This window comes from Zingiber officinale, chromosome 8B, assembly GCF_018446385.1.
Source record: "Zingiber officinale cultivar Zhangliang chromosome 8B, Zo_v1.1, whole genome shotgun sequence".
Taxonomy (NCBI): Eukaryota; Viridiplantae; Streptophyta; class Magnoliopsida; order Zingiberales; family Zingiberaceae; genus Zingiber; species Zingiber officinale.
In genome coordinates, this window is record NC_056001.1 from 53633709 (window position 1) to 53661565 (window position 27857).

A 27857-nucleotide genomic window follows, 5' to 3' on the forward strand; every position below is an offset into this window, starting at 1 on the left:
GACCTAGCAGAACACTCCCTCTGATATCCAGTAACATCCTTTTGGGAGTTGGTGTCGCCGCACCAGGCATGGACAGCTAGAAGATCGTACAAGCGGAAACTTCCACTGTCACTTCAAAGATATGCTAGGCCTGTTAAGGTGCTGTGTCAGAGACACTTTTCTGACAAGTCTTTTTAGGGAAACCTTTGAGAAGCATTTTGCCTTGGGAAGCGTGCACGCACGCTACCGGAGCTCTATATAAGGGGGGGTCCAAGTATCGGCGGAGATATGCGATATTCACTGTTTGCGCTATAGTAGTTTTCTTATTGCTCCGCTTTCCACTTCACCGTCGGTGACTGACTTGCGCGTCGGAGGGTCAACGCCAGGGACCCCTTCTCTGAATCGACATTGACGTAGTCTGTGTTGCAGGTTCGCGTGGAGTCCGCAAGAGGTCAATGTGAGCGCTACATCCCTAGCCTTCCGTCTCCTTAACTTTCGGACAGGATCAATCTCCTTCATGGTAATTTTCCCGACTATGGTCAAACGATTGTGGCTATGCTATGGGATGATGGTACAATTATAGAGCATCTTTTTAATTTTTTTAAAGATAATTAAGAATTAAATTTTAGAATTAATAAATTAATAATAAGTTTTTTTTGTAACAGACGATTTATTTAAAAATACTAAGTGAGAGACTATCCATTTATTATAAATATTTCCTAATTTATTTTAGTAGTCCATGAAAAATTTTCATATGAACAATCTAGTATTAGTAATGCCAACTTAAAAACATAAGAATAAAAGAGTCGTGTGTTCTCTAAATGTTTGGTTCAGTTCGTTAGAGTTGCCTTGTGCTCTAGTCAGGTATGTTCCGTTTGACTTGTGCTCTAGTCAGGTAAATCTAGATAGTTTAAACTTATTCGAAGTGAACTATTTAACTCTATAATTTTGGGTTGGTTTTTGCAGGACTAAAAAAATAATAATAATTAAAAAAGGTTTTTATGGCTCTTTGGTTGAGCACCATTAAGGGGGTGAGTACTATGAAAAACATGCAAGTAAAGAGTCATTCTTTTTCACATGTTTTTTTTTGAATCCTTCTGCCATTATTTTAAATTCAAAATTTTCAGTATTAATTTTTTAAACACATTTAAATTATTTTGGTCCATCTTACATAAGCATAATAATAACACATTAGTAGCATATCGCCCAAGAAATCCTTTTGCGACGTCTGACCATTTTTGTACTAACACCTCTTGATTTTGTCTTACAAGAGCTCCCTAATCCATCATTCCATCCTTGAAAGAGATGGCCCAGCTTGGAGTTCTTGTGTGATGCAATACATCCTTCTTGTTCTTGGCAACTACGAGCATCATTGTCGACTTCTTTTACAATATGCTGCCATGTGAATGACCTTCGAAGAAAAAACAAAGCCGTGTCTGTCTTTCTTAGATGATTTTGGTTGGGCGAGGTGTGTCTTGCAAAATGAAGCTGCACATGGGATCAGACTGATTTCATTCTATGATCAAATATGCAAAGATAATTAGAAATCTATATTTTCGCTACTTTTAAATATAATTAATTGCCTTTGAAAATTAAAGAAGTTTAGCTGTGTGAAATGATCTAATGACTAAGGGTTGAGTATAAGACCCAACAATATAGCCCCATCTAGGCAAAGCTTTGAACATACTGATAACTTGGTGGCGGCAAAGTTTATCAAAAAAGGTAATTCATTGCCATTAGAGAGAAAGGATTGTACACACAAACCTGATCACCATCTTTGATTCCCAGGGTTAGTAGTCGAGTTCCATCGTCGATTAACTTATACTCATGATAGCATAAGCAGAAGTGGCCCCAAACATGAGACCTGTAAAAAATTCATTATAAGATGATCGTTCAAGACACATCCAGAAAGTTGAGTCAAGATAGTTAAAATCATGAGAGAACACCCAATGTGGTAACTTGACAGTGGTCCAAGAACTTGTATGATATGAAGAAACATTATTCAAGCTGTGCAATATGAACATGACTAATACCCAAAATATTCAAGTTCCAGTTTTGGTCAAAACCGCAATGTGGTAGATTGATATCAATCGCAGAACTGTGATCGACAATGTTTAGATTCAAATTGTGGAAAATGAACAATCAAGTGCACTCAAATCCTGGTAAATTGACAATAATCACTGGTAAATTGATATCTATCATATAAAGATAGAAACCATATGAACATCTGTACCTAGAATATTTAAGTTCAATCTTGGTGGAAAACACAACATGGTGAATTGGCAGGTAAAACTATATAAGATAAAATCCAGACTCAAATTGTGCAAATGAACATTCAATTGTACAGAGAAATGTTGGAGTTTTTCTCAGAACATAAAATGGACTAAAATGATAGTGATTACGGAATAGATTATCTAATCTCGGAGGAACAGATAATGTGCTAAAATGACATCGATCATGGAACAATATCACAAATAAGAAAACAGAAACCTCATCGACGTGCACAATGGGTGAGAAAAACAGCTTTACCAAGAAATAATGCAACCCCCTTCCTCTGCGAGCTTATCGAAGATGTGCTCGATATTCATCTTCAGATCCACCACTGTCGCTGCCCTCGCGACCTCCACATCTGACAAAAAATTGAAAATGTCACAACCCAGCAACCAAAAACCTAAAATTGCAGAGCACACTGGGAATTGAAGATGGTACTGAAGGAGGAGCCGTCCAGTTTAAGGACGGAGAGGCGGATGATCTGCTCAGGTAGACGTAGATAGGAGGACCTTCTTCGTGGCGGCGAGGGATCCAGTACCGACAGCGGAAGCTTCTCCCAGACATCTCGCCTCGCCATCGCGCGGCGTTCGCTCTGGCTCCTCGTTGTGGACCAGAAGAAGAGGAAGGAGGAGGGGGAGAATGGCGTTCAGGATCGGAGCGCACGCGATGCTTGGCTTCATCTTCTTCCACCGCTTTGTCCTTTTCATTGCCGTTGTCGTCTTCCTTTCCAGATTCGTGAAGAAAGAGATTGGCGGGTTGCGACCATTGTCATCCTCTGTGCTGCTATATAAAGTGGAAGATATGATCTACACCGACGATCATGGTGTACATCATACTTGCACGAATCACGGAGTGACATGCCTCATATGGCGGCATATACCATCTACAACGTCGATCATAATACACGAATCTCAAAGCCCGTCTATGTTAATATTTCGAAAAAATAAAGGCTCTTCCAAATTATAAGCAATAGTTAGATTTTTAATGAATAAATGTAATTGAATTAATTTTTTTTTAAAAAAAAGTCAATCTCTTTTTTAAAAAATAAATTTTGGAAAATTAAATTCGATTGTTTTATAATATCTTTTATTCATTTAAACTCAATTAACCGTTGAAATTTAAAAGTTCAGTTTGGTTGTTTTTTTTTAAATATCAATTCTTTTGATTAATTTACTTTAATTTTAATTTAAAAATTCTTAATTTGATTAAATTTAATAAGTCAGACCTTAAAATTTTAAATTAAGAATCCTAAGTCTTCAATTCCAAATTAACCAAATAAAAAATTAAAATCAAATATAAATGTATAATGTTTGAAAAAAATAAGAGTTGGATTGATTCGATTTCAGTTAAATTGATTTAGTCTGTTTCATTTTGGTAAAAAATGATTCATGCCAATCTATGTTTTAGGTTAATAATTATGAGTGGATATTAGTTATCAGTATAAATAGTCAAGAGATGAAGAATGCATATTTGAGCGTATCAAGTTTTACCCTAAAATTTTATATGATAATACCCTATATATTATCCATCGTACCGACCTAAGAGAACACCAATTGCTCAATCCTAACAACTACTAGTAGTTGATATAATATGTAAAAATGATTCTCCACCATCTAGTTAATTTGACGATCAATTATTAATTAATTATATAATTTACTTTTATTCATATAATTTGGGGATGATTTTTAAGGGGCACTTGAGGTAGAATTACCTTTTACTATAATATAATATATAGAAATAATTAATAGTTATTATAATTATTTTAAAATAATTTTAATTAATTTAAAATAATTTTAATAAAATTTAAACAATTGAATTATTTTACTATAATCGTGTTGAGAATTTAACGTTTAGAGTTTGAAAATTTAAGGTTTAGTTATAACTTTGTAAAGTTGTTATAATGTTAAATTAACTACTTTATTTATCAAAATTACTATATACATCAATATCATTATCATTTAAGAAAGTAAATTGAGAAGTTATAGTTAGAGATTAGGGAGAGGATTGTTACTTTGGGGCTAAAATTACTATACATAAGTTACTATATTAAAATATTTTTTTACCAACTTAATAAAAAGTGTATATTAATTTTATCAAAATCATTTTAAATTAGTCAATATTCTTTTAAAATAATTGTAGCTAAATATTAAATCTTAAATTTGGATGACTATTAGTATTAAAATATTCTTTAGTTAAAATTATTTAAATTTTATTATAATTATTTTAAATTAATTAAAATTATTAAAAAATAATTAGCTCAGCTGATTAGTAGCTGTTAGAATGGATAAGTACTACAATATCCAAAAGTAAAAGTATTTTTGAGAAACAATCTCTAATAAAATATCATTTTGAGTTTTTTTAAAAAGGATGTTTTTTTAATAATTTACATAATTTGAACCGTCCTTTTCATTTTTACCCTTCATATTTAAGTTTACTATGAAAGAGTTGTTAATAATAAATGATTTAATTATTACGCTTTCCCCATATCTTGATCGATTCCACGAGCTCTCGTTATCGTCATCGAATCGTCGATTGCCTTTACCAATTCCTCGCCTCTCCACGATCGCTTCCTCCTCTTCTTCCCCCGCAGGCCTTCGATCCAGCATCGCCGATGGATCCGCTGGATTCCCCGCGCCTCGTCGCCAGATCCAGGTACGATCCGCACCCTCCGCCGCCTCACCACTTGGTGGATCCCAATTACTACTCTCATCAATCCCACCACCACCACCACCACCATGTTTCCTTCCCCTCGTCCACACCCTCGCCGCAGCCCTATCCTAGCCATCACGCCCGATCTCTCCGCCACGAGCACGAAACCCGCCTACCCGTCGTCGACGGCGGCGGCGGCGGCGGCGGCCGCCTTCGAGTCCCTTATCAAATAGATCCGTTCTCGCAGCTGCCGCTTAGATTCCCTGACCGCTCGCCCCTTCCCGAAGATCGCTACCCTTCTCTCCGGCCGCATCTCATGGGCCACGGAGAGAATTTCGTGCGAGATTCCCCGGAAAGTCGTGTTTTTAATGACGATAGATTTAGGGTGGTCGTCGACGAGAGCCAAGATTTGCTTCGGTTGAGGTGGGAGGATGAGGAAAGGCGGCATCATGTGGCTTGTTCCCGTGCAAATCTTTATAGGGATGAACTTGCTGTAGATTTGGAAAGAAGGAAGAGACCTCGATGGTTGGAAGACACTGATCTGGAGGAGCACTTGGGAGGTCCAAGTAAGAAGCATCTTAGGGTTTGGGACAAAGAGATCGACCATCCTCACCGTATCTTGCTTCCCAATCCTTCTACAATTCCACCGTGCGCCTCTTCCCCTAGGGCTCCACGGGACTTTGTTGCCATAGATGGAAAGAGGGAAGCTGATCATGTAGCTGAATGGCGGTATTTGCTGCCACCGATGAAATCTTACTCTGATATAGATAGAGAGGATAGCACAGGAGAAAGACCACTGCATATGCCTTTTTATTCGGATAGGAATAGGGATATAGGTAGAGATAGAGAGGATACGAGAGAACTTGGTCCTATTTTGGAGCGACATCTTAGGTCACCATTTCCCACAATGCGATCTCATGGCAATTCTTATTCTCACATAAACAGGCAATTTGAAACCACTTCAGATGTATATGATGCACCCACCACACGCACAGTCTATTCCTGTGAGGAAAATTACGTTGGAGACAACAGAGGTAAGAGAAAGCCCTCCAACAAGGAGAATGACCAAATCATAATATGGTCACCAGAGAAACAAATTGCAATGAGGCCCAGTGCTACGTTCTTCAATAGAGGGAAGGAGCAAATTATAGTATCAACATCCAGTAAGCAACCAGCAAAGAGGCCTAGTGCTCTATCTAGGTTACAATCTGGGGTATCTGTCTGGAGCAGACTACAGGAGAAACCGTTGTTTCACACTTCACCTTCTGACTTAGTTTCTCAGCCCACTACTTCTGTAAAGCATCAATTAGAAGTAATCACACCTAATTTCTCACTAAAATCAAGTAGTTTGGTTGGTGATGCATCTTCTCCGAGATCAGCCTTACTTAATTATGATGGAAAAGGTCAGGAGCGGTCGACACCTAAAAGGCTAGTGAAAAAGAAGTTGGCAAGGAAGGGAGAGGAATTTGCTATTCCTGTTGATTCTGGTTCATTGGTTCTTGAGGCAAAGGATGGAATCTCTAAGATGCTCACACTGAACACTTCTCAGAAAAAGCTAGATGATCCAGAAGCTTCAGATAATCAGGGAAGTTCCTCTATTAAAGATGTAAATAATGCCAGCCGTCAGAATTCTTCAAGGAGGGCTATTAGCACTGTGACAATGGATGAGAACAAAGGGCAAGAGTTGATGGATGAGAAAGTAAGGGAAGAAGAAGAAACTTTACATTCTGTTATTGGTGGAAGTGTCAAAGAAACAAACTGTATCGTAGAAAAACAGGAAATTGAACTTGCTACTTGTGTTAATTTAGGGTCTTGTCAGTCAAAATTGGTAGACACAGAGACTGCAAAGCAGAGTGTTTTGACTGATCCATCTAGGTGTGATGAAGAGGAAAAGGGAAAGCAATTTATTGAAGTTGGTCAAACTCTTGATCAAAATTGTGCCAATGCATTACTGGATATTGGAGATTTAAACACTGGCAGTTCAAGTCCCATCAATCATGTCAGTCTTGAGGGTAAACTAGATGATGAAACTGAGCAATTGTCATCGGCTCTCCAGGCTCAGAACACCATAGATGAGAATCATGATAGTCAAAATTTTGAGGGGTCAGATGACAATAAGAAAGTGGGAGGCCTTGACAAAGAATTTGTTACATTTTCCAGTGAGTATTCTTCATCACCACTGAGAAAGAGTGAGCAGTTAGTCATGCCAGTTTGCCATATGACCTCCTCTTTAACCAGTCATAGCATCTTTGGTGACAACTTAAAAATGAAACAGCATACTATTGGCAACCAGCACATAGAGGTTGATGTTGATGCAAAAGAGCTCAAGGAAATTAGTGGAGGTAACTCCACAATGAGTGATGTTTATTTGTGCATGGAAATACAAAATCATTTAGTCAACTTTCCTCCACAGTTAATGGATACAGCTTCAGATGGATACCTTCCAGATATTACCACAGATGAGAAAGATGCCTGCCTTGCCTCACATGCTAATGTCAAATCACCTCAATCTGATAACTTGAAACCTAGGGAGGAAGATTTAGTAGATTCATCCATTTTCATGTGTGAAGTTCAAGATGCTTTACCTTGTGTAGCTCCAGAACGGTTGCATTCAGGGTTGGCCGATAGATATGGTTGCAGTGAAGATGGTTTGATTAAAGATATTTGTGACCAAGATCAGAAAGTTATCACAGAAGACAAATATTTGTTGGCTTTCAGAGAATCCTTGGCACCAGAAGTTGAAGGTGCTCTGAACATTAGTTGTAAACCTATGTTTGAGAAAGAAACTGACTTATTATCAGATGATACTGCGAAACAAAAATCCATGGAATCAAAAGATGTGAATGGACAAGAACATTTGAACCAGAAGACAATGCCAACTGTTGGACTTCCAAAAGATACTCCAATTCGAGCTAACTCAGTTAATTGTTCCAAGGAATCAACTCAATCACACTTGAGTTTGAGACACAAGACTTGGCATCGAAAGGATGCTCCCTCTTCAATTTCTCAGGTGATTCTACGATCTCAAAAAGGTGGTTCATTGTCAAAACTATCCCCAAGGAAGCTTGGAAAGATTCATAATTCTTATGTTCGTAAAGGTAACAGTCTTATTAGGAAATCAGCTTCTCAGCCATCACAGTCTCTGGGAAGTACGAGAAAATTAAACAAAGGTATCACAGAGAAAAACATTGTTTATGGAAGTCATGGTTGTGCAAACAATATTCTTGCTCGCTCTAATCCTTCTTTTGAGAGCAAACTGTCTACAGAACCTACACAGCCATCACAGTATTTGGGAAGTACAAGTAAATTGACTAAAGATATCATGGAGAAAAGCATGAATTCTAGGAACAATATTCTGTACTGCCCTAGTACTACTTTCGAGAGACCAAAAACACCTCCTTTGCCTCTTGCTGCAAAATTATCAGATTCCACCTTTGTTTATTCGTCTGAAGCTCCTCATGGCTTGTCAGAGAATTCTGTTGCTGAAGCTACAACTGATGTTCAGGATAATCCACTCATTCTGCCTTCTGGTGGTATCAATGATCAGAATGACACAAGTGATAAAATATGCGAACCTTTGGGTAAGAGTGTGATATATGTGAAACACAGGTCCAATCAGTTGGTTGCTGCTTCAGGGCATAAAGTCAATGATTCAGTTAATTCTTCTTTGGATAAGAGTCCGGCATTAATTTCCTCAGCTTCATCTGATTATTACTATAGGAAAAACAAGAACCAACTTATAAGGAATGTCTATTCTTCAGAAGGTCAAAGTAATGTTGTGCTTCTTCCCGGAAATGGAAACATGAGTGGGCAGAAGGTTTCTGTATCTACTGTAAATGGTGTAACTTCTACTCTACCCAAGAAAAAATTGAACAAAGGTCTGTACTGAAGATTATTTCACTTACTCTCCATATGTTGTTATCATATTCTTCAACTCTTATTTGTCACTTCTATGATTATTCAGACATGCAAATATAGATGAATTACTGAGCCTTAGCAATTACCATCCTTGCTATATCTAATCGATTAGTTTTTACTTTTTATAATGTGGATTTAGACAACTCTCAAATGATAGATTTGATAAGTATCCATACTCAGAATGAGATAAAGCTTATTTTCACTAATTTTTTTATGAAGCTCAAGACAAACGACATAAGTACTCCAGCTTTTCTCATGTTTGGACATTGAGTGGAAAACGACCATCTAAAAAGAGCATCTCATCATTACCTCGTATAAAGGTTCTTCCCTACCTATTTCCATGGAAGAGAGCTACATTGCTACAAAGGTAAGCTATTGTGTGAAGAATGAGATCCCTTGATTTTTCATTTCATGGTTTATCATTATAAGTTATTTTTCCCATTTGTTTCTTCACAGTATTGTGTTGAAACTAACTTATGAAGCATTATTTCCATGATTTATACAGTTTGAAAATGCAATTTGCAAAGAAAAAGGATACACTCTACACACAGCGAACTGATGGGTTTTTTCTGAAGAAGTCTGGGGTATCACGTCTTGGTAGATCTAGTTTGAAATGGTCAAGGTCCATGCAAAGACGCTCAAAAGTAGTCAATAAGGTAGATGGAGAACAAAACCACCTTTTACATTTTAAGTTTTCTGCACACATATAGGTATTAGATTTTTTTGTGAATTCGCTTGTATGTTTATAGAAATGATCAATTTCTAAACCTGATAGTGTAGATCCATGGAATGTTCAACTCATGCATGATTTAGATTGTAATCTTTCTATGCAATCCTTTAATCAAACCTTTCTTAGTTTCATTTTTTGTTTATCTATATAGGACATTTGTCGAACTCCATAATCGAACTGCCAAATTATGGAGAATTGTGATGTTTGCAAATGTAATGGCTACAATAGATAAACATTTAAAACTAGTTGATTGTAATAGATGGTTAGGGGAGGATGACACTTTTGTGGATTATGATACTTTGAGGGTCTGTAATTTTATAAATGGAATTTAGAATCTGTCTCTGACTTAGGCTATTGTTGACTTTCCTTTGAGTTGGCTAAAATCCATACAATAGGTGCTGGAATAGATGATTTTATGCTTATTGTTAGTTACATTCTCATAACCCACTTGCTTTCTATCTCTGTCGAGTCAAATTCTATCTCTCTGAAACTGGTGATGATCACAGCCTTAACTTATCAATTGATCCATCTTTATCACAGGAGGCTGAATTGGCAGTTGCTGAAGTTGAGAAGAAGAACAGAGAACAAAACAATCTTTTCTCCATTTCTGGCCTTAAACATAGTATAAATTCCGTACTTAGTAAGTTATTCTTTTTATATCATTAAAATGATTATATTATTTGAATCTTGATGTTATTCTTGTGAATCTTTTACAAAAAATGAGCAGTTCCTGTTATTTGTATGGTCTTGGTCAATGGCTTTGGTCCAGCCTAGATTTTTCGCTTGAATGCTCCACCTGTTTTTGTTAGCTACTGCAACCTTGATCAATGCTTATATGATACATAATTTTCTTAACTCGCAAGGTTTGATAAACTAGCCCAAGGGATAAACACACCCATGAGCAAAGGACTTAAATCATTTAATCACAAACATAACTGGTTCATCTACAACCTTATCAGCCTGCATTTGGGTGTTCATTATGCTGAGCTTTGGTACGTTGAAATGATTGAAGGTTGATTGATTGGTTGTATTCTATATCTGTTGGTTGCTCTAGTTTTGGTCCTCATCTTGATTCCTAATGGTAGGAACTTATAACGATGCCTGTTTAACTATTATGTTGGATTTTTTGTATGAAGAAAATCAGGACTTTCTTATTTGTAGTTAGGTAACTTTTTGATTATTTAAATCCTAGCTTAATTTTATTCTTTCAAGAAACATTTCTCCAACATGTTTACAATTGCTTCTGGTTTCAAGGTATATTTACATGACCTAACACTGTCTATACTGCCGGAAAGGAAAGAGAAAATGAAAGATGCTATTTCCCCTGAGTATCCTCCAAAACAAACAAGGCTTTGGGGATAGAAAGGAAACCAACAAAGTTAACGACAGTATACTAGTGGAATTGAAAGGACAAGGTGGGCAACAATTAACCATCTACGATATGCAAATTGTTCAATTGATCTCTGCAATGAGAATTTCCTCTTGAGTCCTAAATTTTGTCTTTTATGGACTGAGGGAAAAGGGGCTCAGCAAGAAGAGGGGTACAATGGGAGAAGCAAAGAGGTCTCTCTATTAGCGCTTCATATCAGTACTCTTATTGGATGCTTGTGCTAGTACTTAGATCTGCACCCTTGATAGTACTCATACCTGAGCCCGAGTAATACACATAATGAATATTAACATTCTATTTTGTGCATCCAAGCTAAGCCTTGGTTTATATACTAACTTTAAGATGTTGCTCTAATCTGGTCCAATCTTAGTTTATTGTCAGGCCAGGTTGAAGAGCCAACCTTTTCTCCTGAAGTGGCTCCATACCATTGCAGTTCATCCTATTAATTTTACAGCATGAAAATAACCCCTGGAATATTGTCGGAGGATGTTAGATAGACAACATGATTACCCAGCAAAGTTTTGGTGCTTAATCTTGATCAGGAGATCCTATCCTGCCTTGGTTGAAATTATGAATTCATTTATTTGTTTTCTATTAATTAATGGAAAACAATTTTGTGGCTCACCTTTATAAGTGCCTAATGGATATAAGGAAAGACTGCACTTGTGGATGCATATGGAACAAACTTGAAAGAAAAGATTCTTGCCATTTCATGTATCCTTATTTGGATGGCAAGTAAAATGATTATTTGGGCCACAAGGAACTTTGAAGATGCATATAAGGAAAATAGGATTCATCATCTTGTTCCCTATGATTGTGGTGAAGGAAGCATATGCGATACTTATCAGTCTTATTCCATGCTAAATTATTTATTAATTTTCTAACTTATCTTTAATTCCAGTACCATGTGGGTCTCTTGTTGCATTAAACTCATCAACATCAATATCAGCAAGTTGTCAGCCCCAACTATTTGGGGTTAGTTGAATGGCTCTTATTCGTTATAAAATTCTATGCAATTCTATAGCAACACTAGTAATATTCTTATCTTTGAAATCAATTCTAATTACATACTGATCTCAAGGTAGTCAACATACAGTAGATAGCACTTGTCTCTTCCTTGGTCCTGCTATTGCTTTCCATTTTCAGTTCTAGACTCTTGGTTAAGTTCACCACCCAATCTTTTATACTATGGATTTACTCCTGTTTCACAATGCTTTTGTGGCAATACATTGTTCTGGATCAATGTGCAGATGAGCAGTCATGTGCTAATGATCAGGGAATCAGAAACTACAGTGTATCTTCGGTTCCACAGAAATTATTGGGAGGCAATAACGAGTATGATTATCATATGCTTATTCACAATGCTTTTTGATTATCATATTTCTGGCAATTATGTGTTCATTGTTTTGGTTTCATCTTTTCCAGGAGATATATTCGGATAGGTAATGGTAACCAGCTTGTCAGAGATCCAAAGAAACTTACTCGCATCTTGGCCAGTGAAAAAGTTAGATGGAGTTTGCACACCGCCAGATTGCGCTTGGCAAAGAAGAATCAATACTGCCAATTCTTTACTCGGTTCGGCAAGTGCAATAAAAAGGGAGGGAAGTGCCCATACATTCATGACCCATCTAAAGTTGCCATTTGCACCAAATTTCTTAATGGTTCATGTTCAAATATGGACTGCAAGCTTGCTCACAAGGTGGAAGATGTTTTTTATATATGCTACCTGGTTCTGTTATAAGTTCCTTCGCAATCTCTTCTATGCCAAATTGACATAAACATTACCATACAGATCATTCCAGAAAGAATGCCAGATTGCTCCTACTTCCTACAAGGTTGAGTCCTGTTTGAATTTTGTCCAACTTGTATGACTTTTCTCTTGCATAAAGATCTGTTTGATGACATTTATCTGTGCAGGTTTATGCACCAATACAAGTTGCTCTTATCGGCACGTAAATGTCAACCCCAATGCCTCTGTCTGTGAAGGCTTTCTTAAGGGATACTGTGTTGATGGTGATGAGGTTCTATTACTTTTTTAAGGAACTGATTTTCTAACCCGATCAATTAATGAGAATGTACCTAATTTTATGTGTTTCCATTTGCAGTGCTGTAAGAAACACAGTTATGTGTGCCCCATCTATCAAGCGACAGGCAAATGTCTACAAGGATCCAAGTGCAAGCTTCATCACCCAAAAACCAAAAACAAGACAAAGAAGAGGAAAGACACCGTGGTACAAGGCAACACCTGGGGGCGTTACTTCGGTTCTGACATTAGCTTGGTTGGCGAGCCATTGGTAGTTTCTTTAGATAAAAAAGTTGTAAAGAAGGCCAATGACCTATTCTGCAATGGTCAGTTTACTGAGTTCATTGCCCTTGCCGCTGATGAAATTGACGATGAAGCAAGTTTCATGGTCTCTGAGGATGATACACATCCATCCCACTTTGAATCAGGCAATGATGCTTTGCAGAACAATGACCTTGATGCTTTAATCAAGCCGATTCGAATCATGAGAAAGGATTATCCACCACTACCAGCCTCCACAAATGGCTCATAAAGTGATGATCACAAACGATTCTTTTCCTTTCCCTGCTAACCGAATCCATTCTTCCATATTGTACTTTTCTTCCCCTTTTATACTGATTCCTTTTCAGGTTGGATGAGTTACTGCCTTCTCTGCAGCAGTTGTCTCGGCTTGGGGATGGGACTGAAGTTGGCTGGAGATCCAGGTAAGAAAGTGATCTGGAATGTCATCACTCAACTCTCAGCGTCGTGGCAAGCCATGAGATGGTTTTGAAACCTACTACGATACGTCAAAGACTTGTTCATAGAACAGCAAACATCCCTGGTTTTTCTATAGGCAGTCTAACCTATAATACTGAGAGGGAAAACTTAATGATGTAAATGATGTTGTTCATACAATGGAAACTGTGGATCAAAGTTTCGGCAATGATATCTACTGTGGACCGTCACATGCGGATTCCTGTGCATCCTGACTCGAGGTATATACATATACAATACTGATAATGTGCGCGATCTTATTTTACGCGCCTGTATGCACAGTAAACATGACATCCAATGTGACATCTCTTGCGGTTTTTCCCCTTTTATGTTTCTTTTCTTTGTCGCATCATTTGAACTTTCCTTTTATTTCTTAAACCTAACTTTTGACGCCGTTCCCGCGACGCCGCTCGTCGATCCCCGCCTCGACGCTCCTCTCTCGCCGATCTCCACTTTCTTTTGTCGCTATCGACGTTGTCTGTCGAGAGCTGCCTTCTTCGCTCTTCGATCCTCGCAACCCTCACCTCGGCGTTCCTCGCTCGTCGATCCCTGCTGTCTTTCATCGTTGTCGCCGTTGTCTGTCGAGAGCCGCTGACGCCACGCCGTCCCTACCGCCGTCGTCTCTTCGTGAGACCCCTCCCTATTTTGTTTCTAATAGCAAAACTTTTTCTTGCAACATAGTCCAGTTGTGCCTATCCTCTTCACTCTCGGATATAGCCTTTTGCTTGAATCGTATCAATCTTCAGTTCTAGTAGTTCAACTTGCTTATAGAAATAATTATTTCTTTTTTCATCCAATTCAATTTCGAGAAGTGTAACCTGTCAATTTCGAGAAGTGTAACCTGTCGATGCAACTCTATCTCCTACATCTTTAACATTTCGGTTAGTTTGTGAAGAGTATAAGACTTTCAATTGTAACCTGCAGTTTTGTATTTAATCTACTCAATAGATCAGACTCCTCTAACACTTCCAATAAGCGGTTTTTTGTCTTTTGTAGCTTTTGTTTTAGTTCTGCTTTCTGTAACTTCGTTTCTACCTTTTGATGTTCAACTTCATTCTTCAAATCAGCAGCAGCAAGTGAGCTTGTATCTTCTAAGTCCAGTCGGATGGATTCTTTGTAATCTTTTATGTATTTTAGTTGGGCTTCTAAATCAGATGCAAGTTCTGATAGGGAGGGGTTTTCTTCTTCTAGCTGAGTTACGTGCAACTCTAACTCATTTTTGTTTCTTTCAAATTCTATTGAACTTCTTTCAAAAGACTTATTAGTAGAAGAATGCAATTCTATGCTACCTGTGATCACTTGTAAATCATGCTCCACATCTTGCAAGTGTTATTTTCGACTCTGTTGAAACATTAAGAGAGAAATTATTTTTTAAAATAATGTTACTGACATTTCATACCAGATAATGGCACCCCTCTTGATCATGCCTAGAACTTGTAGAAAATGAGATGCCACGTTATAAATATATAAAATTGCCACATGACGATTCGTGCGCATCCTAACTCAGGCTACATTGGAAGTGTCTTTGTCAATTTACATTGAAGGTGTTTTTGCCAATTTTTTTTAACAGTGTTGGAATATTCAGGTGTCTCAATTGTTCTTTAATATTTTTTAAATCTTAAATATATATTATACTTGTGAGTATCTAATTTTTAAATTTAAATATTATAACTCAATATCTAAATTCTAGAGGTAAAATTTAATTGACTTAACCTCAGAGTTAAAATATATTATTAGGCTCTTTAAATATATATCTTATGAGTACTAAATTTTTTTTAAGTTTTAATTTTTTTAACTTGAAAATTATAACCTAATTCTTAAACGCTAAACACAAAATTTAATTACCTTTTTTATATATATATATTAAAACGTTATTCTTATAAAACTATATGAAATAATATATATTTTTAAAATTTATATAACTACTATAACCTAATTCTTAAACCTTAAAAATAAAATTTAATTAATTTAAAAATTAGTTATAACTTCAGAAAGGGCCGACCGGCACTCAGGTGGAAGCCCCGCCCGTCTCGATACCGTTCCATCGGGATTTATTCCAAATACCCTCGGAAGTCGCGTAAGCCAACCTCGACCGGGGCTCTTCGTCCGATGAGGCACCCCTCCGCGACGCAAGGAAGGGCAAGGCGCCACGGACAGACTCGTCCCCCGAGCGGATCAATAGGCAGTTCTATGAGGCCATCCTGCGCGATCCGCTGCCAAGCCATTACGCGCCCCCCGCGATTGGGGAATACAACGGGACCACTGACCCGGATGACCATCTGGGTAAGTTCGACAACACAGCCACTTTGCATCAATATACAGATGGTGTGAAGTGCCGGGTGTTCCTCACCACCCTCTCGGGATCGGCGCAACGATGGTTTCGGAGGTTGCTGGACGGATCGATCACGAGCTTCAAAGAGTTCCGCACGGCCTTCCTCCATCACTTCACGAGTAGCAGACGCTACCAGAAGACCAACGTCAGTCTGTTCGCCATCAAACAAGGCTCGAAGGAGTTGCTCCGAGTCAACATCCAGCGTTTTAACCAGGTGGCCATGGATATCCCGACGGTCACTTCAGAAACTATGATGAACGCGTTCACGTAGAGGCTCATGGACGGTGATTTCTTTCGTTCGCTCATCAGAAAGTCGCCTCGCAGCTACGACCACATGTTGAACAAGGCCAACGAGTACATCAATGTGGAGGAAGCTCAGATGGCGAGGAAAAAGGAAGCACCATCCGAGCCACCAGCTCATGCCGAGCGAAAGCTGCCTTCCAATTATCAACCACCGAGAGGACCCCGCGCAGAGGTAGCCCGTCCTCATCAGCAAGCAAGGCCGCATGCCGTCCAACAAGTAGCGACCGATCGGCCTAAACCCAGGGGGAAGGTATGGACTCCCATGTTTAGTTCACTCCATCAGTCAGCAACCCACAATACGCGCGATTGTCGAAGCCTCCCCCCAATCGCCCATCCTACGCCAAGGAACTATCGCCACCGATCGCCTTCACCGGACCGGCGACATCAACACCAGAGCCCTGGTCGGCGTGTAGAAAGAAAATCCCCCGAGCGGCAACATCATCAGCAGCCCAGGACTCAACCTCGGGCATCGCATGAGCGTCCCAGGCCATCCACTCGGGAGGAAGAGAATATAATTAAGCAATGTGTCCCGAGGAGAAATCAACATCATAGCCGGAGGGCCGACCGGAGGCGACTCCAACAGGGCACGGAAGGCGCATGCAAGGCAGCTCATGATCCATGCAGTTGGCTGCAGTCAGGTGCGGGCGAATGGGCCCGAGATCAGCTTTGGGCCTAGGGACCTCGAGGGAGTCGAAATCCCGCATGATGACGCCCTCATCATCCGAGCGGTAATAGCTAACTACACTATTCACCGCATCTTTATTGATACAGACAGCTCGGTCAACATAATCTTCCAGAAGGCCTTCGACCAATTGCAAATCGACAGAGCCGAGTTGCTGCCGATGACAACCCCCCTCTAGGGGTTCACCGGTAATGAAGTTGTGCCAGTCGGACAAGTCCGGCTGGCTATTTCGCTGGGAGAGGAGCCGCTAGAAGAACGCGGACTGCTAACTTCATCGTAGTCAACGCTCCCTCTGTGTACAATGTGATCTTGGGGCGACCAACTCTCAACGAGTTCTGAGTGGTCGTCTCAACCTTCTGCCAAAAAAATCAAATTCCCAGTAGAAGACCAAGTTGGAGAAGTCCAAGGGGATCAACTGGCAGCCCGACGATGCTACGTAGAGATGGTCCGAGCCGAGGCTAAATCCGCTCGGAAAGTGCCACGAGTCGAGGTAAACACTATAACCGAAAAGCCACATTCTCTAATTTATGAAGAAAAGGAGGAGGTATAGATCCACCCTACCTGACCGGAGGCCATGACTTTCATAGCATCCGACCTGGAGGCAGGCCAGACGGAGGAGCTGATCGGATGTCTCCAGCGAAACTGCGACGTCTTCGCTTGGTCAACTCATGAACTGCCGGGGGTCTCACCGAGCGTAGCACAGCATGAACTTCACGTCCGATCGGACGCTCGGCCGGTGAAGCAGAGGAAGAGAGACTTCAGCGCTGAACAGAATGTCATCATCCGAGCTGAAGTTGAGAAACTGCTGGAGGCCGGCTACATACGGGAGATGCAATTCCCGAGCTGGCTCGCCGATATGGTGCTGGTCTCCAAGCCAAGCAACAAATGGAGAGTCTGCATCGACTTCCGAGATCTAAACAAGGCATGCTCAAAGGATTTTTACCCTCTGCCCCGTATCGATCAGCTGGTAGACTCTACCTCGGGGTGCGAGCTGATATGCATGCTGGATGCATACCAGGGCTACCACCAAGTGCCGCTCGCTTTGGAGGATCAGGACAAAGTGAGCTTCGTTACTGCGGACGACACCTACTGCTACAACGTGATGCCGTTCGGACTCAAGAACGCTGGGACTACCTACCAACGACTGATGAACAAAGTATTCCGGGAGCAGATCGGGCGCAACCTGGAAGTCTACGTGGATGATATACTAATCAAGTCACTCCGAGCGGCCGATCTTTGTACAGACATAGAGGAAATCTTCCGAACACTGAGGAGGTACGGAGTTAAGCTGAACCCTCAAAAAAGTCTGTTCGGGGCAAAAGGCGGGCGCTTTTTGGGATATATCGTGACCGAGCGAGGCATAGAGGCGAACCCTAACAAGGTGAAAGCATTGCAAGACATGTCGTCTCCCAGGAATCTGAGGGAAGTGCAACGCCTCACCGGCCGGATAACGGCATTGTCAAGATTCATCTCTAAGGCAGCCGACCGGAGCTTGCCATTTTTCAAGATCCTGCACCGAGCCACCAAGTTCCAGTGGGATCAGGAGTGCGATCGGGCATTCGAAGAGCTAAAAGCCTATCTTAACTCACTACCTGTACTGGCTAAACCAAACGTGGGCGAGACGCTCCGCATATACCTGTCATCAACCGAGCATGCTGTCGGCTCGACACTGGTAAAGGCAGGCGGAGAGGGGCAGCCAGTGTATTTCTTGAGCCATATCTTAAAAGATGCTGAGTCCCGCTATATTGGTCTCGAGAAGCTCGCGTTCGCCCTAGTCCTGGCCGTACGGAGGCTCTGTCCTTATTTCTTAGCGCATACTATCATCGTTATGACAAACAACCCGCTAGGAAGAGTACTCCTCAACCCTGAGGCGTCCGGGCGGCTCATTAAGTGGACGACGGAGCTCAGCGAATTCGACATCCAGTATCAACCCCGCTCGGCGATCAAGGCGCAGTCCTTGGCAGACTTTGTAACTGAGGTACAGAATTCCGAGCCCGAAACTTTGTGGAAAGTATTTGTGGATGGATGGTCCACTCGGCTCGGGAGCGGAATAGGTATTTTACTACTTTCCCCTCAAGAAGAGCGGATGCACCTATCCGTCCGTCTAAATTATCGGGCAACAAATAACGAGGCGGAATATGAGACCCTCATAGCCGGCCTTCAGGCCGCGCGGCATGTGGGAGCCCACCGGGTGATACTGTACTCTGACTCCTAGTTGGCCGCTCAGCAACTCTCGGGGTCCTTCAAGATAAACAGCGCAAGGCTCCGGCTCTACGCGGAGGCCTTTAAAAAGCTCAGAAATAACTTCACCGAGGTTGTCATACAGAAGATCCCCCGATCCGAGAACTAGTCAGTGGATGAATTAGCCAAGATCGCTAGCTCAATATCGCCGATCGTCATCCAACAGCCAATTGAGTAAGTGTCCTTGGTGGCGCACATCGACCGGATGGAAGGCCTCACATTCCCAAGCGATTGGAGAACAGCTATAATAGAATTTTTGTGTTCGGAGGCCACGTCGTTCGATCGGGAGGAAGCCCTGCTACTGAGGAGGAAAGCCGGCCGATTCACACTCATTGGGGACCAACTTTACAAAAAGCCGTTCTCCCGCCCGCTACTGAAATGTGTCAGCTTGGAAGACGCAGAATATATTCTCCAGGAAGTACATCAAGGATCCTGCGGAGGCCATCCGGGTGGGCGAATGTTGGCTAGGAAGATCCTGCTGGCCGGATACTTTTGGCCAACTCTACAGGAAGACGCCGCTCGGACCGTCGCTACCTGCCTTTCCTGTCAGAAGTTCCACAGTTTCTCCCATAGGCCAACGGTGAAGATGAAGACATCTACTGTGTCCTGTCCGTTCGACCAGTGGGGTATGGATTACTGGCGCCTTTCCCTATGGCGACCGGGCAACGGAAGTTTTTATTAGTGGCGGTCGACTATTTCTCCAACTGGGTCGAATCCGAACCATTGGCCAAGATAACCGAACAGATGGTCAAGAAGTTCATCTGACAGAATATAATCTGTCAATTTGGCATTCCTCGTCGGATCATTTCGGATAACGGGCGGCAACTTGTCGATCAGCAGCTCGAAGAATGGTGCAAGGGGTACGACATTGAACAACACTTCACTTCCGTGGCGTATCCTCAAAGTAATGGCCAAGCCGAAGTAGCCAACCGGGAGATCCTGCTAATTCTTCGGTTTCGGCTCGATCACATGGGAGGAAGCTGGGTGGACGAGCTGCTCGGCGTGCTATGGGCCATTCGCACAACCCCAAAGGAGGGAACGGGGGTAACACCGTTCCACTTGGTATATGGGGACGAAGTAGTCGTCCCTGTCGAGATCGGAGTCGAATCCGATCGGATCCAGAACTACGATGGGGACAATGCCGAGCGGAGACAGCTGGAGTTGGACCTAGTTGATGAAGCACGAGCTAAAGCAGCCGTCCGGCTGATGGCGTACCGACAAAGAATGAAGCAGAATTACAACAGACGTGTAACTCCCAGAGCATTCCAGGTCGGCGACCTAGTATGGAAGAAAGTGAAGCCGGTCGGCGATGTGAGTAAGATGGCAGCTCCCTGGGCGGGGCCCTTCAGAGTCGTCGAGAAGCTCCGATCGGGTGCATACTACCTGGAAGATGAGGACAGACGACGGCTAGATCGACCATGGAGCGCAAACCACCTCCAGCCATACGATGCTGGATGAAAGGTGCACCAGTGTAATTCATTTCATGTATGTTCCGTTCGTCTTTATCCTTTGGATGCAGGATTGAAGATAAGAAAAATTGCGAAGAGTCTGAGCGTTATTCGCCGAATGGCAAACTACATAAACCCGTCGAGCGGCGACGTTAAACTCTAAAGTTGGTCCGGCGACTATAAACCCCCCGGTCGGAAGACCGTCGAGCGGCGACGTTAAACTCTAGAGTCGGTCTGGCGACTATAAACCCCCTGGTCGGAAGACCGTCGAGCGTTGACGTTAAACTCTAGAGTCGGTCCGACGACTATAAACCCCCCGGTCGGAAGACCGTCGAGCGGCGACGTTAAACTCTAGAATTGAACTGGCGACTATAAACCCCTCGGTCGGAAGACCGTCGAACGGCGACGTTAAACTCTAGAGTCGAACCAGCGAATATAAACCCCCCGGTCGGAAGACCATCGAGCGGCGACGTTAAAATCTAGAGTCGAACCGGCGACTATAAACCCCCCGACCCGAAGACCGTCGAGCGACGACGTTAAACTCTAGAGTCAGACCGGCGACTATAAACCCCCCAGCCCGAAGACCGTCGAGCGGCGATGTTAAACTCTAGAGTTGAACAAGCGACTATAAAACCCCCGGCCCGAAGACCGTCGAGCGGCGACGTTAAATTCTAGAGTCGGACCGGCGACTATAAATCCCCCGGTCGGAAGACCGTTGAGCGGCGACGTTAAATTCTAGAGTCGGACCGGCGACTATAAATCCCCCGGTCGGAAGACCGTCGAGCGGCGACGTTAAACTCTAGAGTCGGACTGGCGACTATAAACCTCTCGGTCGGAAGACCGTCGAGCGGCGACGTTAAACTCTAGAGTCGAACCGGCGACTATAAACCCCCCGGTCGGAAGACCGTCGAGCGGGACGTTAAACTCTAGAGTCGAACCGGCGACTATAAACCTCCTGGACGGGACAACGTCGCGCAGATAGACTGAGGCCCAGCATCTAGAGCCGATGATCATCCAGTCTTGATCCTAAGGACAGGGAGAAAATAATGGCGTGCGCTTAATAACGCCGACTAACGAAAAACTAACAGAAGTTCCATGCGGAATGAAGGTTGTTTGACCGAGCGGTGCAATTGAGAAAAACACTTAACGAAAAACTAGCAGGAGTTTCGTGCGGAATGAAGGTCGAGCGGTGCAGTTACAAGAAACACTTCACGGAAGAGCAAAAAATGGCATTCCAAAATTATATTTATAAGTTCGCCGATCGGAAGGATTACAGAAAACGCTTCATTCTAGATAATTGAAAACGTGCTTCGGAATGGTGGTGAGAAGCGCCGCATGCTCCGTAGCAGGGATGACCACAGATTCGGGGAGCTGACCCTTGGACTTCAGATAGTCCGCCGTGGCGGTGATGACCAACTCAAAGGTAATAACCATCCGGTCGCAGACCTTCTCAACAAATTCCGCCGAGCGGATGTACGTTTGCCTCAAGGTGGCGACACGGCCTGGCTCCATCTCCTGGTACTCCTTGAAGGCGGCGCAGGAAGCATCGAGAGCTTCCTGCAGGGTCTTCAAATCGTCCCTGAGAGCCGTCGCCTTTACCGAACGACCCTTCTTTTCGCGGTCCAACAAATCCACCAACTCTTTTACCCGCTATTCCAGGGCGCGAGCCTCCACGTTCTTCGCTTCCACATCGGCGATAGCGGTATTTTTCCAAGTGGTGGCGAGTTTTATCTTGCGGTCATAAGTTTTGACCTGCTGTTCGAGCTGGGCCAGCATGTATGCTTGGTCAGCCGTCTTCTTCTGCTCGGCCTCCAGCAAGCCCTTGGTCTTCGTAAGCTCCTTCTGCAGCTCGGCATATGACGAACCTTGAGAAGAAGACGGGCCGCCCGGACTCTTCAGCCTCTTCAGCTCCTCCACCATGGCTAAGCGGTTGGCGACAACAATGTTTTCCACCCATCTCTGATGTACGCAGGAGTGTTAAAACGCCGACCGGGAAGACTACATAAAAGAGCAAATATGAGGCTTACCCCTGTGGACTGCTGCATGTGGCTGTCAGCTAGTTTGTTGAGCGGTATCATGGCAACACGGGCCCGGGCGTCCGCCCACATCTCAGCAAGGACCCCCTTTATAGTGATCATGTGTTCAGGAGCCGTCGGCTGATCTGACTCGGCCATAAACGCCTCAGTGGGGAGGTGCAGGGTGGCCCTAATAGTGAAGCGCCGACCCGGAGTCGTGTGAGCGAACGCCGAGGGATCGAAGGCCGGGCTGGACATTGTGGACAGAATGCCTGAGCGGCGAACTCGACGGGGTACAGGAGGAAGAGAGCTGACCGGCACCGCTTCGATGGGGTTCGTAGGCGGATGTAGTTGGGAGGGGGTCCGGTCGGAGGAGAGCGCCTCGACCGATGACGCTTTGCCGCGGGGAGATGCGGTGCCCGTCCGCTCGGATGCTTGTACTGCAGAGGTTGCCGAACGGAGCGGCATCTCAACTCGCCGTCTCTTCTGGTTGAGGGGGAGTTTGTCGTCCGGCTTAGAGTCATCCTCCCGAACGGAAGGGTCCTTGCTGGAAGTTGCACCACCCGTCGCTTCCGCAGGCGAAGCCTGAGCGGCCGACTCCCCTGCATTTGCTTCACTCTCACCCTCGTGAGAGCCGATCGGAGCGAGGCCCAACTACTCCATTTCCTTGGCAGCGCCCGCCTCGAGCGCCGCCTCTTTTCTCTTCAAGATCCTGAACAGCACAGACTCCATTACGATGTTCGCTGCAAGGAAAAGAGAAGAAAATCAGTTAGAACTCAAGGCAAATGCACAAGTAAGTTTCTTACCAAAGCTGCTCGGGAGGGGGGGTCCGGCTCAGACTCAAGCCAAACATATACATCACGCCTTCAGGAAGAAGCTTGTTGATGTCGAGCTTCAGACCGGCGAGCATATTGGCTGCCTGAAGATAATCCGGTCGGGTTTTATACCTCTTCAGTTCGGGGGAGGTGGGCGGTCCGACCTGCCATTTGGTCCAGAAAGGAAGCCGACCGGGGATACGAAGAAAAAAGTTGTTCTCTTTCCAATGTTTGTTAGAAGAGGGCAATTTATCAAAAAAGACCAAACCAGGCCGAGCCTGAAACAAATAAGTGCCCGGCTTGGACTGCTTAGGATAGTAGAAATAATAGAAGACTTCCGGGCGGAGGGGGATGTCGTGTATCTTCAATAATACCACAACTCCGCACAGAAGGCGAAAAGTGTTGGGAACTAACTGCGTGAGCGGAATGCCAAAGAAGTCGCAAACTTCCACGATGAAGGGGTGAAGAGGAATCCGCAGACCGACTGTGAATTGGTCGCGGAAAAGACAAAAAGCGCCGCGCGGAGGTTTGTGCGGCCGAGCGGAAGGCGAAGGTAAAATCAATTCGAAATCGGAAGGGATGTCAAAAGTGTTAATCAGGCTCTCGACATCACGCCGATCGAACCGCAACTCCATGGTAGTATACCATGGGCCGAGAGCAAGGTCCGCGGGCTGGGAAGAGCTAGCCATCGCCAGAATAGTGGAGAAGGCAGAAATCAGGAGAAAACACAAGGGCTTGAGGGAGATGAACGGAACAGTAACCAAAAGGCGAGAACGCGGCAAAGAAAACACAGAGCCGAAGAGAGAAAGGCAAAGAACCTTACAAAAAAGATGAAGATCGAAAGAACAGGGCAAGGGGTCGCCGAAGTGCTGAAGGACGAGGTCATCGGAGCAAGGAGCGCAGGGAGAAGCTGCTGAGCACGCGAAGGCGAAAGTGCGGCGGAAGAAGGCGACGAGAGCTTTATAAGGATGGGGTCGACCCGCCCGAGCCGTTGGATGCAGGTCACATAACCCGAGGCCCGCATCCAACCACCCATTTCAAACCGATGAACGTCGCATCGGGCGTAAGGCGGCGGCCGTACGATGACGTCAACAGCGCCACGTGGCACTCGGTCAGAGGAGGACATTTAATGAGCCCCATCACGAGGCAGAACCCGCGTGCTCAACCATAATGGCGGAGATTTGCACGTGTTCCAAGAAGATCCTGCAGACATCATCACAAGCCAGTTGGACAGCCCTCGGCAATCAGCCGACCGACGCTATTCGACCCCGTAGTGGCCAAGAGGAGGTACACGCTCGTCCAAACTCATAGTCCAGTCAGTCGGACTCAACGCCTCCTTCGACTAGACTTGAGGGGGAGGCATGTGATCCGGTGGTAAGGACGGGGGACCCTCGTTGGCGGGAGGTCAACGACACGTGGAGGTCAATAGTCAAGAGGGTCAACCCCAAGGTCGTGCCGAGCGGACAGAGGTCGTGCCGAGCGGAGTGGCGGGCCGACCGAGCATCCGACCGACCGAACATCCGACCAGTGGTCTCCCGGACCGGACGAAAGACAGCCCGACCAGGGGTCGGGTTTCCGATGCTCAAGGTAAAAGAGTCTATGGGCCGGGCGGACAGGAGGCGGACAGGCCGCTCGGCTGAGCCATAGGACAATAAGACGCAATTCCATCCGAGCACATGAGCAGGGCTTCCCCGCCCGGGCCGAGGTATGCGCATTCCCGGAGGCCATGAGCGCCGAGCGGTTGGTCCGCTCGGCCCGGGAACAGGTAAGAGCGCAAAGAGACAAAAAGGACAGCTGGTAACTTCATCCTCGAGACACCTGCCGCCGACAAACAGCATGGTCGGCGGCCGAAGCGGACAGAGTATCGTACGGTGGAAGTTTCCACCGTCATATCAGGGATATGCTCGGACGATTGCGGAATGACTTCAGACATGCTTTTCTGACACAACCCTACTGAGGTATGTTTGGGGAAGCGTGCACGCATCGAGAAGTGTGCCCGCGTCTCCCCGGGGTCCTATATAAGGACCCCCAGACTTCGACGGAGGTATGCGATTTTCATCATTGTAGCCATAGTAGCGTTACTTTGCTCCTCTTCTTGTTCACTGCTTGGCTTGAGCGTCGGAGGGTCGTTGCAGGAAAACCCCTCCCGGTTCGGCTTCTTTGCAGGTTGATACTTTGATGTAAATAATTTGACTTGTAGTAAATAATTTGTTGATACTTTGATGTTCCAATACATTGACTTGAGGTAAGAAATTAACAGATTACTGCATGTTTGGGAGTTAGATGGAAACTCTTCAGATTAGCATCTTAGTAACCTTATGGCAAATAATTTTTTGATTCTTTGATGCAAGTATATGTTCGTCTTACGGGTTTATAAACCAAGGCAATGTAATTTCCTTGAAATGTTTGGCTTATCTTTTTACTGAAACAAAGTTTTTTTAATGTTTTCATTCAGTTATTGGTTGGAAATTTCTGATCTCTTCCTTGCTTTGTGTTGGTAAAGAAAAGTAGAAGTGGTAGCAGAAAAAGTGGATTCACTAAAAGAAAGTCTCGATAAGCAATTGTTCCGGCAACAAAATAGAATGCTTGAACTTGAAGACAGGTAACGGGCAGAATTCCCAGGAGGAGCTGTAAGAATCATCAAACTCTAGATTCAACCTTCATTTCCTTGATTTGTGCTCTTTAAAACTATTATTCTATTCATGATTTTTTTTTATTTTCAGTTTCCCATTGAGAAAATAGAATTCAAGAAAAGAGAAAAAAAACTTTTTGAGGCTTTTGAATTTACGAGAGATGAACTCAATTTCCAAGTTTTATTTTTAGAAAAATGAAATGAAAACAAAAAAAAATTATGAACCAAATAACTCTCCCCACACATTTTGTTAGATATCCTTTTATGCTGCATAACTAAGGAAGAAATGCTTGCTGCAGAACAGTGGCTCTGCACATGTTCTGAGAATATTTGATGAGGAAGCACAAGCAATGCAATCAGCTCGAAATTCATCGATGATGCTGTAAGAAGCTTACACAACTGGAGTGGCGGTTCTGTCCAAGTATGCCGAGCAACGGGATCTCTTGAAGGTGTCTGAATTCTATCCAAATAATTCTCAAATCTTGACATGGTTTCCATTAGTAACCTTCTAATGGATACTTTGCTAGACATCATATGGAAACCTGGTTCATTTTTTTTTTCTCTCCCTTTGTGTCTCTTTTTATGCAGAGAGCCCAAAGGAAGGCTCTGGACATCCTTAATACCGTTGGCCTATCACATAATGTGTTGAAGCTAACCGAGCGACGTCATCGCATTGACAAGTGGATTGCTTATTCTGGCATGGGGATATCATTCATGGTGGCGCTTGCATTCGTGTGGTGGCTTCACTGACTCGATGGTCTTCAAAGTTTTCCGGAGGCGTCCATGTTTTTACACAATTTATATTCAAACCGTAGTAGTAGTCTATGAATCCCTACCAAACGTCTTCCCACTGCGCCATGCCATGCCTAGGGGAAGCCTTAGCTAATGCAATCACATGTTTTGTCATTAATGTTACATTTAGATCATGAAATAGTTAGCGTATATTCTCTATGATTTTTTTATGGAATAATTATTTATACGTTTAGTTGCAAAAAATTTACATCAAGGTTGCCAGTTTGTACAGATTGGAAGGTAGACTACGCCTAATAGATTATCAAGTAGCCCCAAGAGGCCAGTTTGACCATAGACAAGTCAACCGGACCAATTTGATCGAATACATGGACCATTCGAGTTGATCTAACAAAGAGTCAGGCGGGCCAATGGAATTAGGAGGCCAAACCAACGAGTCAATTGGCTTCGCCCGACCAAGCAAGTGGCAATCACACATGATATAAAGAGTCAAAAACCAAATATTTCAAGTAGACATAATCGCCATTATAAAAATCATTTTTTTTCTATTAATTATAATAATATTCATATGAACAATTTTACCTTCGTCATCGTATCTATCTATCATATCCACGAAAAAAGAGGAATAACAGTAGATAGATCAAAATGCTAAGAAGCAGTGCATCGTTCTACAGATTAGCCCTAGAGAATTTATTCAATTGAAAATACATATCATATCAAGACTCCAGCCTGGAACCGAAGAGAAGGGAAAAAAGGCCCTTCTTAAAACACACAACATATAAAAGAGTCGATCAAATTCCTAAGGAGCAATGCATTGACCTAGAGAATTCATCTTCTAGTAAAAACTAAACAGTTGAAATTTATTTGATAAAAATTACATACCGTGTGGTCGATAAAAAAGGAGGAAACGCTACTTACAACAG

The 27857-nt window shown here is 43.3% G+C and overlaps 2 protein-coding genes and 1 pseudogene across 4 annotated transcripts; 2 read left to right on the plus strand and 1 right to left on the minus strand.

Annotated features, from left to right (window-relative positions):
* Positions 1–1085: 1085 nt before the first annotated feature.
* LOC122016359 lies at positions 1086–2991 on the minus strand. Its single transcript, XM_042573629.1, has 4 exons — positions 2689–2991; positions 2509–2608; positions 1744–1843; positions 1086–1467 (listed from the first exon to the last, which is right to left on the minus strand). Exons 1-4 carry the CDS (start codon positions 2825–2827, stop codon positions 1171–1173), a joined length of 636 nt encoding a protein of 211 aa, XP_042429563.1. The 5' UTR covers positions 2828–2991; the 3' UTR covers positions 1086–1170.
* Positions 2992–4731: 1740 nt separating this feature from the next.
* LOC122014653 lies at positions 4732–13925 on the plus strand. Of its 3 annotated transcripts, XM_042570983.1 has the most exons (10): positions 4733–8777; positions 9037–9184; positions 9323–9473; positions 10088–10187; positions 12188–12272; positions 12363–12636; positions 12730–12772; positions 12855–12958; positions 13043–13493; positions 13590–13925. In XM_042570983.1, the coding sequence occupies exons 1-9, from the start codon at positions 4862–4864 to the stop codon at positions 13490–13492; spliced, it is 5271 nt and encodes a 1756-aa protein (XP_042426917.1). In that variant the 5' UTR covers positions 4733–4861; the 3' UTR covers position 13493; positions 13590–13925. The 3 variants fall into 3 exon arrangements, with proteins under 3 accessions (XP_042426918.1, XP_042426917.1, XP_042426916.1); XM_042570982.1 differs by having other exon boundaries at positions 13043–13925; XM_042570984.1 differs by lacking the exons at positions 12188–12272; positions 12363–12636; positions 12730–12772; ... (1 more) ...; positions 13043–13493; positions 13590–13925 and adding an exon at positions 10802–12181 and having other exon boundaries at positions 4732–8777.
* A 10260-nt stretch (positions 13926–24185) lies between these two features.
* On the plus strand, positions 24186–26934 carry LOC122013836 (annotated as a pseudogene).
* The last annotated feature ends 923 nt before the right edge of the window (positions 26935–27857 follow it).